Consider the following 19,317-nt stretch of genomic DNA (forward strand, 5'->3'; position numbering starts at 1 on the left):
TAAGGGAGAACATTTTAAGAAGTGACAAGAGCACAGGAAGAACGTTTCCAACTCCTGAAGCTCTGCGAGAGCATTTGCACAACACAGTGATTTCCTCACTGTTCTGTGCTTGGGACCCAAGTGTCCCCCCGGGGGTTGCACTGCCATGGTGCCATCAGCATGCCCTGGGCTGGGGTTTCCCTGCCCCAGCAGGAGCCCAGCTTTGCTCTGGCAGTGGAGGGGAAACCAAAACAAACCTGACCACAGTCCCATTGCTTTGAAGGGCTCCCACCCCTTGGCTGCACTGCAGGAGTTCCCTGCTTCCCCAGGATCCTGACTGTCCCGATCTGGCTTGATTTTGCCAAGAGGAGCTCTCTCTACAATGCATTTTCCATGCAGTGGGTGCTCGTTTGGCTGGGGACTCACCCACAGGGTGGCACATGTGATCCCAGGGGCAGAACAGGATTCTGAGGTTAACAGACAGTCCCTGGGGTGAAACCCCACGAGGTGTCTGCACAAACCTCTCCCTCAAGATCACCTCTGAGACAGGGCCGGGGCCAGGCTTTTGGCAAATGTTTGTACTGCTGTTGACTGGAGTTAAACACTGGTCTTGCCCAGATTTCAAGTTGATGCTGCATATGTGATGCGGCCTTGCTGAAACCCTGCCTTTGCTCTCTGCTGGGGAAGGATAAGAAGGTAGCAAACCATATCCATGTAAGACATTTGAACTTTCCCAGAGATCAGCAATATCTGTCTGTCTGTGGTAGGAAGGGCTCTTTTTGGGTGGGCTATATCGCCAAGGGCTGGGCGTGCTGGTTGCCCCTGCCTCGGCCAGACACACAGGGCTCTGCAAGCTTCTGCTGGCACTGCCTGGCCATCCCACAGATTCAATGGGTCTGTCATGGTCCCACCAGGCTTTCTGCTGCTGTTTGCAAACTGTGGCATCTGCTGATGTCCAGACTGACACTTGCTGTGCTTTCCAACTGGTAACACACATTCCTGCTCCCCATTTCTCAACCAATGAATATTAACTTTGCAAGGCTGCAGTGAAAGCTGGCATCCTTGCAAGCAACCCCCTCCAACAAATTTATCAAGTCCTTCCCATGACCCCATTGCAGGTCAGTTTGCAACATTATGGGGGTGATTTTTTTTTTTTTTTTTTTAGGGTCCTTCTTAGGTCTAAGCCAGGTTCAGGCAACAGCAGCTTGTGGCTTGCATCACCTTTGAGCATTGACCACTGACAAATCTGGATGCAGCATCCAAAGATCAGCCCAGCTGGGGAAGCATGTCCTCTAGTCTGAACCTGCTGCAGAAGTGGGAGATCGGTGTATTCCCAACCAGTTCTCAGCAAAGGTGATTTGTTTGAAATCATTTCCACGGCCTCTGCACTTAGTTTGGCCACTGGCTTTGGGAAAGCAGGTTAAATCTATGCTGCTAGACAGTACCAGAGGCTGAGCTTCTTCATTCTGAAGAAGCTGTTAGAGGATATTTCTGTTTTCACTCTGAACAGGCCTAAAATTAGATCTGGGATGTAAAAGTTGGTGAGTACAGATAGGTGAGTCCGACTCCAGATTAGCAGCTTTTACTACAGAGCTGAGATGCTCCCACTGAAAATGAGTGCCATTTGGGATCAGTTTTGCTCCAGCAATATTTCAAGTTTGTCAAACCCCCTTTGAAAGCCTGGGGATGTAGAAGGGGCATGGGGAGCTGTAAATAAGTGGGAGCTTTAAAAAACTCCCTGAAATGACCAGTAAATCCCCCAGGACATGACAGGAATCACTCATGGATCCTTCCTGAAGAAACCCAGCTCTTCACTGAAAAGAAAAGCTACTTTCAAAAGCACAGTCAGAGCAGCATAACGCAGTGCCTGGGCAGGGAGCAGCCTGCATCTGAGCCTCCTTCTCCATCGCCCAAGGACAGTGACATCCCCTGGCAGGTCCCTGTGCCACCCGCTCCCTGTGCCTTGCTGTGTCCTACCTGGAGTTGTGGGGATGCACATCACAAAGTAGAAGAGATGGAGCCTCTACGGACTGGCATAAGGTAAATAACACACACTGGATCCAGCTGTAACCTGCAGCACGGGATGGCTGCTCCATGCTGTGCTCTGGGGTGCAGAGGATGTGCGGGGGCTGCATCCCCTTGGCATCACCCACGGGGACTGGCGAGGGCTGGGGGCTGCTCAGACCTTCCCCACACACAGAGAAGATGGAAGAACCCCCCCAATGAGGCCTCTCAGCATGTCTGTAGGGCACCAGCAGGGCTGGATCCAGCCATGTGGTGCAAGCGCTCCTCTCTTGGGACCTGGACTGAAGGCACTGGTGGGGTTATCTATAGCCCACTGAGACACCCCACAAGTCTGACCACATCTGTGGGTGCTCTTCAGGTCTCTGGGCAGAGGACAGGAAATGAGTTGTTGCCTGCACATCTCCTTTTCCTGTACCCTGGTGAAAACACAAAAGGGGGCTGAGAAAGTGGGGTGGGCAGAGGTGGAGGGTAGACCAGACTTACCTCCACGCTGGGAAGAGGTGAGGGGTGTGCAGGCAGCTGGATGGGTGTGGGGACACTCAGCTGCCTCAGGTGGGTGGCAGTGGGGAGATCCAGGCACCCCATCCTGGGGCTGTGGGGTGCTCATCCTCACTGTGCACCCCACAGTGGGTGGCTCACAGCCCCTCTTCCCCAAGAGGTGCTGGATGCAGCCCTCTCCCACCCTCACTGACAGCTGTGGCTGTCTCTTTGCCACCAAGGGCACAGCCATCAGTGTGCTCAGTGAGTAGGGATGTCTGTGTCCCCCGAGGGGGGGTCTGATCCCTCCCAGCTGCCTTCCCCCAACCTCATCCCAAAACAAGTCACTGCTTCCCACGAGCACCCCAGGGACCCCTCACGTGCTTGTTCAGCCCCACCCCGATGGCCACCCCATCTCTGTGTTGGCCAGTGTTGGTGTCCCCACTCTGCAGCGGCTGAGCCTCCACGCCAGTGACACTGTCCCAGCCCCTCTCCACCACGCAGAGCTCCCCCCGCACGTCACATACTGCAGCAGATGGTGGAGGTGACATTTGTCTGAGAATGACGCGCCTGACGGTGGCCGTGTTGCCCCCTCCTCCCTACACCCTGGATGGAGGAGCCTTGAGCCCACCTGGCAGAGGCAGGATGGTCAGGCACAGGCTGGGGTGTCCCCCCCAAGCCCCCACCTCTGCCACAAGCCCCCCAGACATCTGCACCTCTTGTCTGTCTGCATCCCCACCAAAACCCCTCTCCCTAGGGGCTGGGGCACTGGCGCAACTGGGGGGCATTGTCCCTGAGGGCAAGCGCCCATCACTGTGGGGTGTTTGGGGGGGCCGGGCGCTAGGGAGTCCTGTTCGTTCTCCGTTTTCTGCCTTAATTAGAACCCAGAGAGACCAGGCGAAATCGCATTAGCGCGGGGCCCCGGTGCGCTGAGCCATCCATCTTTTTTTATTACAGCGTAATGGGGCTGCTCGCGAGGCGCCGTGCGATTTGTCACAGGCCTCGTTCCCTGATAACGGGCATTTGTCATCACTTTCTTCCCGTGTTAATGTCATCATCGGCGAGCTGACAGGCAGACCCGTTGAGGGAGCACTGGCGACAGACCACATCCGTCAACCTAATATTTCCATGGCTGTGGGGATCAGCCGGGCTGCAAACACACATTAAAGTGCTTATGAGGGGAGAAAAAAAAAAAAAAAAAAGCCGTTGTCATTAATTAAAATGTTAGTGCGAGCGTGTGCGCGGGTGGTACTGCGTGGGGATTGGGGGGGGCTGCAGCGTGGTGGGATGCGGGGCGGTGCGGGTGCTATGCGGTGGCCTTTTAACGGAGCGCGCATCAGCTCCTGAAACCCATTTAAAAGATATTTGGGACTGGGGAATCGGCGGCGAGCGCGGTGGAAAGGTCATTGTTAATAAGGGAGAGCACGCGGGAACGCGCAGGGAGGGCGCAGGCACTGACGGCGGAGGATGGTGAAGACAGTCAACCCCCCGTGGGGGGTGTCCCACAGGGTACACTCATGTCATGAAGCGAGCGGCCTCAGCCCTATGTGGCAACAGGGTTGGGGGGGAAAGGTGACCCTACAGTGGGGTTGCTCCACAGCTGAGCAAGGACAGGAGTGGGGCGTGAGGTGGGTTGGGGTCAAGGCAGAGGGGGCTGAGCACCACACAGACAGGACTTTGGGACACGCTCTGCAGCTGCAAGCTGGGCACGTGGGCAGGAGAAGTCTGGAGGGCCAAATCTGTGACAAGCCCCCCCCTACAGAAGAAGCCAGCAAGGAGACCTGCCCCAGACACTGAGGCCAACACAGCAAGGGGGCTCAGGTTCTCACCCCATAATATTTGGCTGTTGCCATGGAAACAGGTGGTAGTGATGAGGAGGAGTGTGGGAAGCAGAGGGTGTGTGGTACCCTGGGTTTTCGTGGTGGGGGAGTCTGTTTTCTGTGCTTTTCTGAGTTTCCTGTGATCATACAGAACAAGAAGGTATGGGTGGCCTTTTTTTTTTTTTTTTAATTAGTTTTTGGGGTGTTTGGGAGGGTTTTGGGGTGGGTGTCTCATCCAGCTCTACCCACTGCCCTCCCAGCTTCCACAATGTCCTGGTACAACCCTGATTTGCACAGCAAAATGTGACTCCAGGAGCTCTGATGAAGCCCAGGGTGATCCAGAAACGGGGAACAAAATGCTTCCTCTGCCCAAATCCAATCCGCAGGTCCCCTGGGAGAAGTCCCTGATGTTCCCAACCTGTGGCTGGACATGGTGCCAGAAGATCGGGCACTGGTAGGGAGCAGTCAGCCATGGGCAGTGCTCAGGCAGCTGTGGGCAGTGTTTAAACCCTGCCTACCGCAGAAGAGGAGCACAAGGTTTCAAAATGTGGCTGTGCACAGAGCCTTCACCCCCACGTCCCCCATCCCAGGGGACGGGCAGGGGCAGGCTGTGAAGAGGGCCACATGTGTCCCATGGAAGGCTCCCGGCACTTTCATTAATTGCTCTCCTTTTTTTTTTCCTTCTTTTTTTCTGTCCTTCCTTGTTTTAGACACAGGCTCTGTGCACGGGAGAGTCAGGTCTGGGGGGGGAGGTACATGGCTTTTTTAGAGACCTGAAGCCTTTATGTGTGTGCACACAGACACACACTCATGCACCCCCCCACCCTCTCCCATCCCCACCCCGAGTCATTTCTATTAGCGCACCCAAAAGTTTGGCTCCCCGGCCAGCGCCTGGGGCTGTCACCCAGCTTGGGGGTTTCTGGGATGGGGAGAGCTGGGAGGGGGGTAATTATCTCCAGGTGCTGTTGGGGAAACTGAGACATGGAGTAGGGACATGCAGTCCTCACCCACGTTGTGGTTACGGGTCATCTCATCACCAACAGCATCCGACAAGTCTGCAGATGTCAGGGAAAAGGTGTCTGGGAAATTTTCTCAGGCCTGCCTGGAGGTGGCTGGGCTCCCAGCCCCGTGACATCCCCGGCCAGGTCGCCAGCACCCTGCGGCAGCAAACCCTGCCACCAAACCCTCCCTTCGCCCCAGCTCCCCACCATAAATCACTGCCCTCCATTGGCCGAGGACCTTTTAAAAAGGATTTATTAGGGGGGATTTAAGCACAGGCAGCGATACGGTTTCATAAATCGAAAGGCAATAGTGCTCATCATTACCGGTTCATTCGGGGGGTGGCATGCCTGCTCCCCCCATTCCCACGGCCGTGCTAACAGCCCCCTCCCCAGCGCCGCTGCCTTCACCGCTCCCCTTCGCCTCCCAGTCTGTGGAGACCGAGAGCGTGGAAAATCCCCAGACAGGGAGTGTAAATGCTTGTTCTTTGTAAATGAAGAACATAATTAACATTAAATTAAGGTAATACAAATGAAGACAACACAGAGCCTGACAGGATGAGTGTTTGGGGAGGCAGTAGAGAGAAGTGATTCATATTTTTAATTTACTGTACAAATAGACTAGCAGGGCTGGGGGGAAAAGGGCCATCCAAGTGGAGTGGGGATTTTTTTTTTTTCCCACTGTTGTTTTGCTGTGCTTTAAGCACACAATGACTATTAAAGTCAACTGCCCATATAATAGGACATCTCCTACATGACTGCTCTCCGAGAGGCAGCTTGCTGTAACAATAAATTCTGGGAGTGCCATCTGCTGGTGCGCACCCTCCGCCGGGCACCCTTGCCTCGGCCACCCCGATGCCGGGCACCCACACCCAGACCAGCCCCAGCACCTCGCACCCGCTGCAGAGACCTGCTCCTGTAGAGCACTGGCCACGGACCTGCCAGCATTAATACAGAATTATTATTTTTCTATAGGGTAAAAAACACTTTTTTTTTTGTCCTAAATACACCCTTAAATTTTTCATCATCTTTTTTTTTTTTTTTAAGAGGTTGAGGGGGTCTGGTAGATGCTGAGGAAATATTTTCGGCTTTTAAAAGAAAAAAATCACTGTTCTGCACCCCTCTGAAGTGCTGGGTTTCAGCTGAGTGCCCGTACAGAACACAGTAAAAAGTCACCCATTTTAGGTTTTTCCCTGTAAAAAGACTCTTGACCAGCACCCGTGTTAACCACAGGAGCTGGCTCTGCACTTTAAGGAGATGAGAGCTCTGGGCTCAGCCTGGGGACATCCTGCTGCAGGACGACTCAGCCAGGAGTGAGCCAGGTTTACCATAGCGGGAGGGTGTGCATGGGGCTGTGGCGTCTGGAAGGGGCACACAGCCACCTCCACCACCACGTCCTTGTCCCCTTCCCTGAGGAACTCCTGCCACCACTGTGCAAAGCAGAAACCAAAGGCACCAAGAGTGCCCATTCCTGGCTGAAACCACCCTTCCCAGGCAGAAGACGCCCTGAAACTGTGCCAAGAGACTCCCACTCTATGCCAAAACTGGAGAAGGTGTTTCACCATTTGGGGGGGGGGGGGGGTGTGTGTTTCTTAATTTTGGGGGTGCAACCTGTGCTCGCTGGGTCACTTGTGTCCTGGCAGTTATTACTGTGAGCGGTGCCTGTGGGTCTGGGGCTGGCTGGGCTGGCAGTGGAGAGGGGCTGGTCCTGGCTCCTTGCTCCATCATTTGCTGTGTCTTACTCCTTTTCTGCCTTTTCCTCTCCCCTTCTATGGTCACCTCCTGATCTGCCCCCAGGGTGCCTGGGACAGCTCCAGCCCATCACCTGAAGCTTTGCCAACCCCAAAGTGCAGCCAGGGCCTCTTTAACCTCTGCCCTGTGGCACTGGGGAGGGCAGAGGGTCTGGTGCAGGACAAATCCTGTAACCAAAAGGAAGAGGTTCCTCCCGCTTTTGCCTCCTCCACGCTCTTGCTGAAGGCAGGTTTGCACACCAGGCTGTGACTGGGAGGATGTGGAGTGCCCCAGTGTGGGCACTGGGAGATGTGGGGAGGCCTATCCTGCAGTCTCAGACCCCCCATGAGCACTGATGTTGAGCTTTGGCCGGGGCTCCTCTGCCCGTCAGCCTGGGCTGCTCCCCATGATGTGCCGTGACAGATGCACCACATCCTCGCTGCCATGCAGCCCCGCAGCCAGGTCTCCTTGCTCCTGAGGAGAAACCAGAGAGGGCTGATGATGGAGCCCCACGCCACACTGGCTCCTCTGTCAGCTTTGAACAGCCTTGACCAGCTGCGGCCTGCAGGGGGGTAAATCACCCCCAAACAGCTCAAATGTGTCCTGGGCCCAGGCTGCAGCCACAGGGGCTGTTTGCAAACTGACCTCCCCTTGGGGAATACCCCCCCTGTGTCCAGCATCCTCCTCCTGTGGCTGCTGCACTGGAGACATGGACGTGGAAAGCCTGCATGAACCCACCTGGGCCGAAGGGGACAATTGTGCCAGCCCAGGAGGAGTTGTGCTGGGGGCTCAGCCCTCCACTGTGGCACTGTAAGTTGCTTTGGGGACCCCAGGGCTGGGGCATGATGCTGTGGTGCAGTTTTGGGTACCCTACAGTGACAAGCTGCCTTGTGGGACTGCTCAGCTCCAGAGCTTCTCCTCTGTTGATAAGACAAGAGGCAGGGACCAATCCTGCACCCACCTCCATGGGGCAGCGGGATGCTGCTCCAGCTCCTCTTTCTCCATACAGAAGGAGGCAGGAGCCTTGCTGAGGTGACAGGGACAGTTTGCTGTTAGGACACCTCGTGAAACTACTGCAAGAAGGTTTCAGCCTTATGGGCTTAGTGGGTCCCCATCATTAGCAGCATCCATCCCCCAGGAGCCCATCCCTGCTGGAGCCACAGGGACTGTGAGCACTGGCAGGGTGTGAATGCTCCTTGGCTTGTCTGGCCACAGCCTGGGGACACTTGCTGGCTCACCAGCCACCAGTGCTGGTGCAGGGACACCAGGGTGTGTCCAGCAAGACTTCGTCAACTTCCAGGCAGGATGTGACCATGTACCTTGAGCCAGGCACCCTCTAGGAGAGTTTCCCTGCAAGAACTGGAGATATCCAGTGGTGGGCCATGACTATTTCCCTGAGGAGTCCATTTCAAAGTATCTGGAGAGTTCAAACTGGGGCCTTCTTTCCCATTCCAGTTTGGCTGGAGTGAGCTCCAGCCCTCCATGTGTATACCTCAATGCTTAAACTCACCCACCCTTTAACAGTGGTGACACCATGAGAAGAAAATTGCGCATTTGGAGAAAGCCACCTTCATCTTCATTTCTGCAAACCTTAAGAGGATCAGAAGCATTTCCAAGCATGAGAGTAATTTCTCGGACTCTTCTTTGCACCTTCTCCAATCTTTCAAGGTCTGTTTGGACACTGCTAGAGGTTACAACCTTACCCTCCCCAAGCAGAACCAGTGCTTTTGGAGGCCTGAATCCAGAATACTGCTTTGGACATGGCGAAGCAGCTCAGAGCTCATCCAGCCATATTCTTCACAAGAAGCCTGCAGTGGAGTGGCTGGGAATGTCTCCCTGAACAGGGCAAGCAGAGGGGAAGCCCAAATCCTGCTTTTACAAGAGTAACTTGCAGCTTAGACTGACAGCCCCAGAGATCTTGCCCCAATATCCTAAAAAAAAGCTGATGAGAAGTTAGTGTCCCATGAGCATGGGGTTTTCTCGTTCCCACCCTTCCAGGTCCTGATTGAATGAGGATGGACATTGGCACGGGACCCTCAAAAGGGTCCCCGGGAGAAAATACACCCAAAAGGCATGGTAGGATTTTGCCAGTCTGTGGAAAGGGGGACTTCTGGCTCTGGTGGTGTCTGAATCCCTGCCAGAAATGGGTCCTGACCCATGTTTCCCAGGTCTGCCCCATCTCACCAGCCAGCACAGAGCAGTCCTTGGCCATAAGGCAACACCCTGGCTCCTTAGCTGTGCCAGGACCTCAGAATGGGGGGCTGCTCCCGGGGGGGGGCATTGCCTCCCACATGGAGGGCAGGGGGCATCTTCCAAGCCACCCCACATGCTGGGTGGGAGAGATAAATAAATACCAGAATAAATAAATACAAGTGGCAAAGAGGCCTGAAATGATGCTGTCGTTTGCTGGGAATGAGAGACACAAGTGTAATTTAGGTTTTGATATTATGAAAGTCTCGCTGCTCTAAAACAGCAGGGCACTCAGTGCCTCATTAATAAAGGATAAACTTGGAGTCTATTTACAATGCACTTTTTGGGGTTATTTACACTCCATTATACATATGTAATGCTGCACATATTTACCGCTCTGTTCTGCTGCCGAGAGCAGCCAAGTCGGGAGGGAGACAGAGTGGGAAGTGGCTGATGCTGTGGAGCCGTGACCCCTGCTTTGACTGATGGCCTTTAAATGGCTCGAGATGCAGGATTGCCCCGAGCCAGAGGCTGAGGATGGTGGGGCTGGGACCAAGTACTGGGGACCCAGTACAGCCCAGTCCCTGTCCCCACAGGCCCAGTGCCCACCCATCCCAGAGGCATCCCAAAGCTTTGCCAAGTGATTCAGAAAGGCTGATGTCCTCACCAAGTGACCACAAGCACCAAACACACAAGCTGTGGGCCCATCACAGAGTTGGCAACTAGAAAAAAGAGGGCTAAATTATCTGCAACAAAATAAATCATGCTTGAATTGGCACTAGAGGGTTTTGGCCATGCAGCCCTCCCCACTGCCTGGCTTTTACCTCTTACCAGAGCAAAATACTGTAGTTTCCCTGCAAACCATAGCTCCCCAAGGGTCTGCCAGCCTGGGAGCCCCTAACCCCATGGTGTTTGTAGGAGCTGCTGTGAGGGTCCTGGGTGATGCAACTGCCATGCCCACAGCAGTCCCAGGAAACAGGGCAGCCCCCAATGCAGCCCCCAGGATTCAGGGAAAAGATATGAGAGAGGTTGTGCTTGGAGAGCACCTCAGGGTGCATCAAAGGGATGTGGGTGCACCCAGGACCCCTTTGCCCTCAGCAGACTTTGGAAGGGTGCAGAGGTCCCATGGGAGCACTCTCTGCAGGGCCAGCACATGAGGTCAGGCAGCGAGGGGCTTTCAGCAGGCTGTGGAGGGACATGGTGGCTGGGTAGTCACCCCAGCTCTGAGCTGCTCCATAATCTCTTCTGTGACAGTCTCTGGGTTTGCATGATCAACATGGGTGAGACGCAAGAGCCCGGGAGCCACCCTGACCACCCTTCCTAGGAAATGTGGGGTGACTTTGACCTTTCCAGACAGGCACAGCGTGGGGAAGGACAAGCCCCCCGGCACTGGAGGAGCACCCACCCATGCCAGCACACTCCAGCTTGCTGCCGTTGCAGGCTGTCTTTGCCAAATGATGGCTCTGGAGGCAACGCTCTTTATTAAACACCTCGTGCAGGGCAGCTCTTGGCAAGTCTACATAGCCAGGAGTGACGTGAGCCCCCTGCCCCCAGGAGGTCCCCTCGTCTCTGGGAGGGCATCTCTTCCAGCATGGGGTGATGCCCAGCAGTCGGTGCAACCCTGGCACATCATTGGGGCTCATTCTGGCTGCAGGTTGCAGCCTGGTGAGATGTCCTGGGAGATCCAGAGCTGATCGAGTCTGAGCAAATTTGGCCTTGCTTGCCTCCCCACCCCCCCACCCGCCCCCAGCCCACCCAGATCAGGGCAGGCTGGAGACTGAGCCCTCCAGGGCGCTGCTCTCCAAGGCCCCATAATCATCAAGCTTCACCATCCCAATGAGGTGACCTGGGATGGAGAGGAAGGAGCGGTGAGTGGCAAAGATGTGGCTGATCTCCATGAAGGTTTTGTTCTTGGTCTCAGGGATGACGAGGTAGACGTACAGGGCCACCAGCAGGCAGATGCTGCAGAAAACCAAGTAGCAAAAGGCACCAGCTGACATCTGGGGACAACAAGAGAGCAGGGATGGGGCAGAGAGCCAGACATCCTCAAGCTGAGCATGGCATGAGGCAGTGTCCCCTCTCATTACCCCTCCCTGGGCTGGCTCTGGCCAGCACTGAGCTGAGCCAGGAGCGTGGACATCCCTTGGGTTAAGTCTGGCTTGGCACCCTGTCCTGGGGAAGCAACAGGGTCATGTCCAATCCCTTCTCTTCCCACGGCCCCTGTGGACCAGTACCTGCAAGAAGGGGAAGATGAAGCCAATGGTGAAGTTGCAGAGCCAGTTGAGGGACCCCCCCATGATGTAGGCGGCCGGGCGGTGTGACTGCGTGAAGAGCTCGGCTGTCATCAGGAAGGGGATGCCAGCTGTGGAGGGAGGGGACAGATCTAGGGTACAGGGGACAAGCTGCCTCAGGCACCCCTGGGGTCGACAGGTCCTGCCCATCTCAGTCCTGTGGGCAAAGGGCTGGAGCCCAGCAAGACCCATGGGTCAAAGGGGTGGTGCTGGGAGGGCTGGAAGAGATGAGGAGTGTGGGGATGGGTGGACCAGTGTCCTGCCCTTGGTCTCCATTTGGGATCCATCTTGGTGGGGGGGTGATTTCCCCCCCGACATATCACAGTTGCATCTTGCTGGGTGCTGAGGCTGATTTCACAAGTTACTTGACTGGAAAGTTTCAGACCAAGTCAAAATCAAGGTGGAACATTTAATCTGGATCCTCATTTTGCAATAATTTGCCTAAATGCTGATATATTAAATCTCATAGATCACAGACTAGAGAAATGTGTTCTTGGTGCTCTCCATAACACCCTTTCCAGCCTCCCTTGATCAAAACATTTTAGACAATTTCCTTCTATCGATTAGCTTCTATCGACATTGTGGCTGATTTAGGCAGGAAAGAAGCAACCACATTTCCAAGCATCAGGGCTTCCTGCAGGACACAGAAACGCCGTTTTTCAACCAGCTTTTCCCATGTACAGTTTAAAAAACCAGAATGACTGGAAATGATTGCCCAAGCCAACTTGGCCACTAAAAACTGGACACAGGTTGTGGATACTTCTACTAGAAGGACTCGGCCCCTCTTTGTCACGTGTCACTGAGCCAGCAGCCCTGGGTCCCAGGACTGTCCCTGTGCTGGAGGGCAGGATCCAAGGTCCAGCGCAATCCCAGGGCACACGGGGATCTGGCAGGGGACTGTATGTGACATGGTGACATGCCCAGGGTCCCACTGCCTGGGACAGGGCTGACCGGGACTTCATTATAAAAGATGCTCCAAGGGAAACTATAAACCAAAAAAAAGTGCTAAGAAGTGAGGGAGGAGTGGAGCCCCTGATGGACTCTTACTCACAGCTCGCCCAGAATAGAGATATATATTTTTTTGTTTTAAAACCCCTATTCATCATTGTTTGTGAACAATGAGCCATTAAAATCCTAATTAAAGATGTAATTACAGTGAATAAAGTCTGGGATAAGGATGAGTTATAGATCTGTTAACAGTTCTGCTAATACATCAACTGGGTAAACCAGTCCAGGTTTCACTCCTCGCTGTTTGAGCCCACTCTCATGCCCGTGCTTGGTTAGGGGCAGGATAATGCTCACCAGCTGTACTGTGATGGGAGTGGGTGACACCTCCAGAGAGGTCTGGAGAAAGCTGCAAGGGCTTTCTCCCCGCTTGGCCTGGGAGCAGGGATGAGGAGGAGGTGGAGCATGCCTGGGGTGATGTATGGGGCTGGAGGGGCTTGGGGCTGGGTCTCGCTTGTAGGGTGCAGCATGATAAACCAGGGCCTGGCCATGGGGAAGGGGCCAAGGCACCAGTCCTGCCACCTGCTTGCAGACCCCACTGCTCCCTGCTCCCCCAGAAACCCCATTCCTGCCCCACCCCCCCCTTCACTCCTTCCAGCCCCAGACCCACCTGGTCCCATGCAGAAGCCGGCGATGATGCCGATCACGCAGACGACGCTGACGTAGCGCATCCAGGGCAGGGAGGTCTGTGAGGGGACACGGGGCTGCGGGATGCTGCTGGGGCGGTGGCCCTGAGCTTCGCACCCAGTGTCCCTGGGATGTGGCTTCACCCCGCCACTTGGCTCGGCGGCGGGGACGGTGCCCATGCAGGACACACGGGAGAGATGCAGACAAGCAATGGGTGGTTTGGGGCAAAGCTGGTGAGGGTCAGCCTAGCAAAGCTCAGCAGCTCGTGATGCTGAGATGTCCCCAGAGCTGCAGGCAGCAGAGGAAGGACACTGCAGACTTCTCCACCTCCCCTGGCATTTCACAGCCCCCTCCCTGGGGACAACTATTTCTGCAGAAAAGCTACCAGAAGCGGCAGGATTTTTCTCACGTGGATTTGGGTTTTCTCTTTTGTTGGTCTTTGCTCTGAATTTTGCTTCCCTTTAACTTTGAAGGGAAAACCTTCCTTGGAAGAGCCAACTCAACTCTCATTTCAATGTACCCCTGGGGTGATAACGATCCCTTCATCACTCAGCCCTCATTAAGGTACCCAGGGCTCCAGCCCTGGCCATGTCAGTGGCCCAGGGAGGTGGCTGGGGTGACCCTACCTGCAGCAGCAAAGAGACAGTGATGCCAGCCAAGCAGATGCCCATGGCGCAGAAGCCGGTGATGATGAGGGGCCGCCGGCCCAGCTTCTCAATGGTGAAGCACTGCCAAGGGAGAACAGAGACTGATGGGGTGGTGGGGATCTCCCCACCAGGACGGGAGCAGCCCCTGAAACCCAGATCCAGCTGAAGGTGGGAGGATGCTCCTTGTGGCATCTGGGGGTTGGAGGCAGCCGCAGCTCAGAGCTCCAGGGTTGGGGCCAGGGCATGGGAAGACTCAGGACTCTGTGGTCCTGGCGGGGAGCATGCACCAGGCAGCAGCGGGGTCCTGCAGAGCCCCATTAGGGTGCAGGGTTGGGTCTGGCTGGGGTGGCCCCATGGCCATATTCCCACTGGCACCGACCGGAGGTGTTGGGCTGGGCATGGGGTGTTTGCAGAGCAGCGGGTAGAGGAGGCAGGGTGTGGGCAGGCGGCACGGCAGTGGCTGGAGAAGGCAGGGTATTGACAGGAGAACAAATGCCTGTAATTTTATAACCAATCTCGGCATGTCCATCGGGGGCCATTTGCGGGGCTGCTCCCGAGCAGTCCGGCTGCATGCTGGGCAGCTGCTGGGGGGCTGGGGCAGCCCCACAGCCAGGGCAGGGGAGAAGGGGGCACCCTTTAGAGGGCCAGGGGTTTGATCAGGGAGCTCCACTCTGCCATGGGTTGAGCTATGGGGAGAGGGGAGCATCCCCCCACTCAGCCCCAGTTTTCTGGGAGCAGCCAACTCCATTCATCTCTCTAATTGTCAGGGAGCGGATTTAGTGCCGGGTGGCTTGGGCTGGCCCCGGGTGACACTCACAGATGGGACGAGGGCCATAAATCTGCCTGGCCCAGTGCTAACTCTCCAGCTAAATGAGGCCTGGCTGGAGGTGGGGGGGGGCCAGGGCCGCTAGCCCCGGGCCAGGCCGGTGCTTGGCTGGGAGGGGCAGATGGGGACATGTGGCTCTGCTAACAGAGTGACAATGAAATCAGGAGCCAGAAGGAACCACATAGCCCCCTCCATCACCTCTAACCTGCTCCTTATCTGGCATCTCCCCCAAACCTCCCTGCCAGCCACTTACCCTAAAATTCTCCCACTCCTCCTAGATGTGACCCCACAAATTGAACCCCTCTTATCTCCCCACTCCATTTCCCTGTCAAACGCTCTGTACGCCAGCAAAGAGGCTGTGCTGTGGCATGGATGGCATTTGGGGTCCATTCAGCCCTCCCCCCCCCCATTTGATGGTGCTGGGCAGTGGCAACAAGGCTCTGGCACTGAGGGGCTTGTGTCCATCTGTCTGTCCATCACTCACCCCGATCAGACCAGCAACAACTTCAATGGCGCCAGTGCCCACGGTGGTGTAGGGGATCTGGGACACAGGGATCCCAGCATTCTGGAAGATGGTGTTGGTGTAAAACCAGATCTGCCGAGGAGGGGACTTAGCATGAGCTGGGGGGACGAAGTCACGGGGCACTTGATGAAATGAGCTGACAGGTCTCAGCTCAGCCTCTCCAGAGCCAGGTCCCAGGGTGAAGACCCTGCAGGGCTTACGGCATCGATCCCCGAGAGCTGCATGCCAGCATTCACCACCACCACCGAGAGGGTTTGCCAGCGGACGGAGCGGTCCCGCAGCAGCTGCCAGACAGAGATCATCTCCACAGAGGAGAGCAACCGTTGCTCCTCCTTCATCTCCTCGATCACACCCTGCACGTCAGGTGTCCCCAGGAACCGGCACAGAGCTGTGGGGACAGCGGGGTCACAGGCATGTGTCTCCCCATCACAGGGTGGATGCTCATAGGTATGTCACAGGGCAGGAGCAGGGGCTTGGCTCTGCCCTGCCTCAGCCTCCCCAGAGGATCTCCCTGACCCATGAGGCTGAGCATCCATAGGAAATGAGATGCCTCAAACCATGGTGATGGGCACTGTGGAAATGTTATGGTGCAACTGAGTGGGACAGAAGGGCTGAATCATAAGGTGTCAGGTTTGGGTGTAGAAGGATGCTATGAGGATGTACCTTGGACCAATGCCCAGTACCTCCTGAAGCCAGTCTCCCCCAGGACACTCCCTCACCCTTGGTGGCCCCGCAGACATCGTTCCTCTCTATCAGCAGGTACCGTGGGCTCTCAGGGAAGCAGCGCAGCAGCAGGAGCTGGAGGGAGGCAGGAACGGCCACCACCGACAGGAAAAGGGGCCAGAGCCTGTCCTGAGAGGAGTCAAAATAGGATGTGTCACGGGGAGGGCAGAGTAGGGTCCAGCGTGTGTGGGCTGGGGTATTGTGCTCACCTCACCCAGCAGCTCTGGGAGACCCAGGACCTGCGCGAAGAAAACCCCCAGGCAGATGAAGATGCTGGGCATGAGGCCCAGGAAACCCCGCAGGTTCTTGGGGGCAATTTCTCCCAGGTAGAGGGGCACCACGCTAAGACAGATGCCTGGGGGGACAGGAGGGACCGGGATAGGAGAGGCAGTGAGAAGGGTGCCCAGCCAGATCCTCAGTGCATCTCCTCCCATACCCAGCACCACCCACAGTGGGGACCGGCCAAGGAGGTGGCCCTGTCTGCCCTATGGAGACCCCCACCACAGAGTCGGTGGCCATGGGGAATATAAAGTCTTCTCCAGCCCCCTGACAATGGGCTGTAGGGCACAGAGCCATGAGGAAGGGGCCACGCACAGCCCCGCAGTCCAGGCAGCACCTACCTGAGTGGAGCCCTGTGATGGAGCGGCCAATGATCACCATCTCAGGGGACCTCAGCTCCTGGCTGAAGCCCATGAAACCGCTGGCCAGGAGGACGAGGAGAGCACTGCGGCTCAGCGCACCATTCCTAGTAGGGCACAAGCAGCAGGGCAGGCCCTCCAGACCCATCCCATCCCTTGACCACCCTATCCCATGCCAGCCCCTTACCTGCCGTACCGCTCCACCAGCACCCCCACCAGCAAGGAGCCCACCAGCCCACCCAGGGCAAAGATGGAGACAGTCAGGGAGTAGAGGAGGGTCAGAGGGCCGGGGTCCAGCCCATACCCATACCGCTGGGACCACGTGGTGTTGTAGAAAGCCTTTATGTGCTGTGGGGCAGAGAGACACACAAGGGCACCAAATGTGTTGGGAGAAAAGGGAAGATGAGGGAAGACAGGCCCCGTAGGTAAAATGTCATGGGCTTAACAGAGTTGCAGGGGATGCAGGGCAGGACGTGACTGGGGATGATTGGGATATGCTGGTCTGGCTGATCAGCCAGCCTCAGCACCAGAAGGGTTTAAGGACAACATAGAGATGCCACAGGCAGAGCCGGAGCTGGAGCAAGGAGGTTGGTTGTGGGCAGCTTTCCCCAGCCCCTGCCTTCCAGGGGGGATCAGTCTGGGGCAAGTACATAAACAGAGGCTCCCATGTCCCTCCTATTCCGTCCCTCTCCCCCGACTGCTCTCCATGGGTGACTGCCCAAGGAAAATGCCAGCATTTTGATGTGGGGCCGCTGGGTAGCGGTACCTCCACCCTCCCAGGGAGGGATGCAGAGCCCTTCCCCTGCTCCTGGAGAGGCTGCCTGTCCCTTACCTCAGCCGGCGAGTTCACCACGGCCAGGTTGTAGCCATAGAGCATGGAGGAGCCAAAGGACACCAGGAGGGTGACCGACAGCAGGGGGAAGGTGAGGTGCTGGGAGAGAGGAGGAGAGATCAGCACAGCCCCAGCCGAGCCAGGAGCCAAGGTCACATGTGGCATGAGCTGCGTTGGGTCACTGCCCCTTTTCTGGTAGGGATGTCTCTGGTCCAGAGCAAAGACCCCAGCATGATGGAGCCCTGTGCTGAGCACTGCTTCATGCCACCACCCAGCACACAGACCCGCCGATCCAGCTTCCCTGTGGCTGGTCTCGTGGCTGTGGCATGAGGCTTTACCTGGCAGTGGCCCAGCTCAGGCTGCTAGTCCTGGCTGCCTGTCCCAGGCACCCCTGTCCCGGGGCTGGGAGAGAGCAGCAGGCAGAAAGGGGCAGGGGAAGGAGAGAGAGACACCCATCTGCTCCCGTAGATGGGGGCACCTGGATGGCACTTCTGCGAGCTGCCCCGCGCATACCTCCCAGTCTGGGAGGCCCGGCGCCACTGAAAGGTGCAGTTCCCCGCAGCAGCTCCCAGGCCCCCCAAATACCACATGCACCCACCTCTTAAACCCCCACCAGCACCTCTGTCACCTGCTCCGGCTGCATGGGGGCCTTGCTGCAGGGAGCTGGTGGCTGCAGAAGGACACCCTGCAGCCCCGACCCACCCAGGGAGGGAGTTGAGACCAGCCCACCTCGGGACTGGAGTGCCCAGCAGGACCCAAGAGGCATTCAGGGCACCCCCCAGCCGCAGGGCACCCCGGGGTGCTGCACCCGACTGTCTCCCCTGGAGCAAGAAGCATCCCATGGCCCCACAGCGACAGGGCTGTGGCGGGGTGCGGGGCGAGCCTGTGTCCCCCGGGAGCAGCCCCGGGTCCCAGCACCCGGAGCCCGGCCCTCCCCGCACCCCCCCCAGCACGGTAGCCGGACCCGTAACTCCCAGCAGCTCCCGGCTCACGCACAGCAAATCCCACTAATCCCATCAGGAATCCTGACCGGGAAAAGGTTGGGGGGGTGATGTCAGGCCAGGGGCTGGGGGCTGGGGGGGGCACGACACCGTGGGGCAGACGGGGAGCGGGGATGGGGCACACCACACCCCACACCCCCCACCAGCCCACAGGGAGCTCACCCCAGTGATGTCCCCGCCGGGCTGCGGGGTCCCTTTCCCGACGGTCGGGGCGAGGCTGCAGCTGGAGCGGGGGGAGGGAGGAGGAGGCCGGGAGAAAGGCAGCCCAGGTCCGGCGGCCTGACTCGTCTCTCCCATTTTGAGATGGAAAAAGGAGGAGGAGAGGGAAAGGAAGGAGGGCAGGCAGCCTGGGTGCCCCCGGGGCTCATTGGAGGCGCCTGAGCAGCCGGAGGAGGAGGAGTCCGGGGGCCTCCCCCCCTCGCCGAGGGTAGGAGCAGAGGCAGGGCGGCACCTCCGGGCTGCCCAGCCCGCTGAGGGGCCATGGCCAGGCCTGGGGACAGCGGGACCACCGATGTGATGCTCTGCCACCGTTGAGAGCCCCCGCGTGTCCTCTCCAAATGGGGGTGGCCCTGGGGACCATAAGCAGGGCGGCACCCCTGCATCACCCCCAAGACTGGGGGCAAAGGGGCAGCCCCACATCACCCAACACCCCCATCATGCCTTGGCACCTCTCCCACCCTGTCAGACGTGGGGGGCAGATGTGCCCCATCCTCTGCGACTCGGGTTGGGGGGCTGGTAACCCACAGGGCCACAGCTCAGGGCAGCTGCCTTCCCCGGACACGGAGGGGCACAGCTCCCCGCCCCAGAGAGCAGAGACTCGGCTGATGGCAGCTCAGAGGAATCCAATTTTGCTGCGGCCAGGAGCTGCCTCCCCTGCTGCTAATGAAGTGCCTTTAATTAGCAGCCTAATAGCAAGCTCTTAATTTGCCGAACAGCCAGTTGAAAGGATGGGGACCCCACTAAGCCACGGCTGGCAACAGCTCC

The 19,317-nt window shown here is 57.2% G+C and overlaps 1 protein-coding gene across 1 annotated transcript; it reads right to left on the minus strand.

Annotated features, from left to right (window-relative positions):
- Positions 1 to 10,980: 10,980 nt before the first annotated feature.
- LOC141926217 (solute carrier family 2, facilitated glucose transporter member 5-like) lies at positions 10,981 to 18,815 on the minus strand. Its single transcript, XM_074831642.1, has 13 exons — positions 18,785 to 18,815; positions 18,496 to 18,710; positions 17,333 to 17,431; positions 16,688 to 16,848; positions 16,483 to 16,607; positions 16,072 to 16,217; positions 15,859 to 15,991; positions 15,340 to 15,527; positions 15,101 to 15,211; positions 13,770 to 13,871; positions 13,127 to 13,202; positions 11,455 to 11,582; positions 10,981 to 11,220 (listed from the first exon to the last, which is right to left on the minus strand). Exons 1-13 carry the CDS (start codon positions 18,813 to 18,815, stop codon positions 10,981 to 10,983), a joined length of 1,755 nt encoding a protein of 584 aa, XP_074687743.1.
- Positions 18,816 to 19,317: the final 502 nt, after the last annotated feature.

Source organism: Strix aluco, chromosome 7, assembly GCF_031877795.1.
Source record: "Strix aluco isolate bStrAlu1 chromosome 7, bStrAlu1.hap1, whole genome shotgun sequence".
In the NCBI taxonomy this organism is placed as follows: Eukaryota; Metazoa; Chordata; class Aves; order Strigiformes; family Strigidae; genus Strix; species Strix aluco.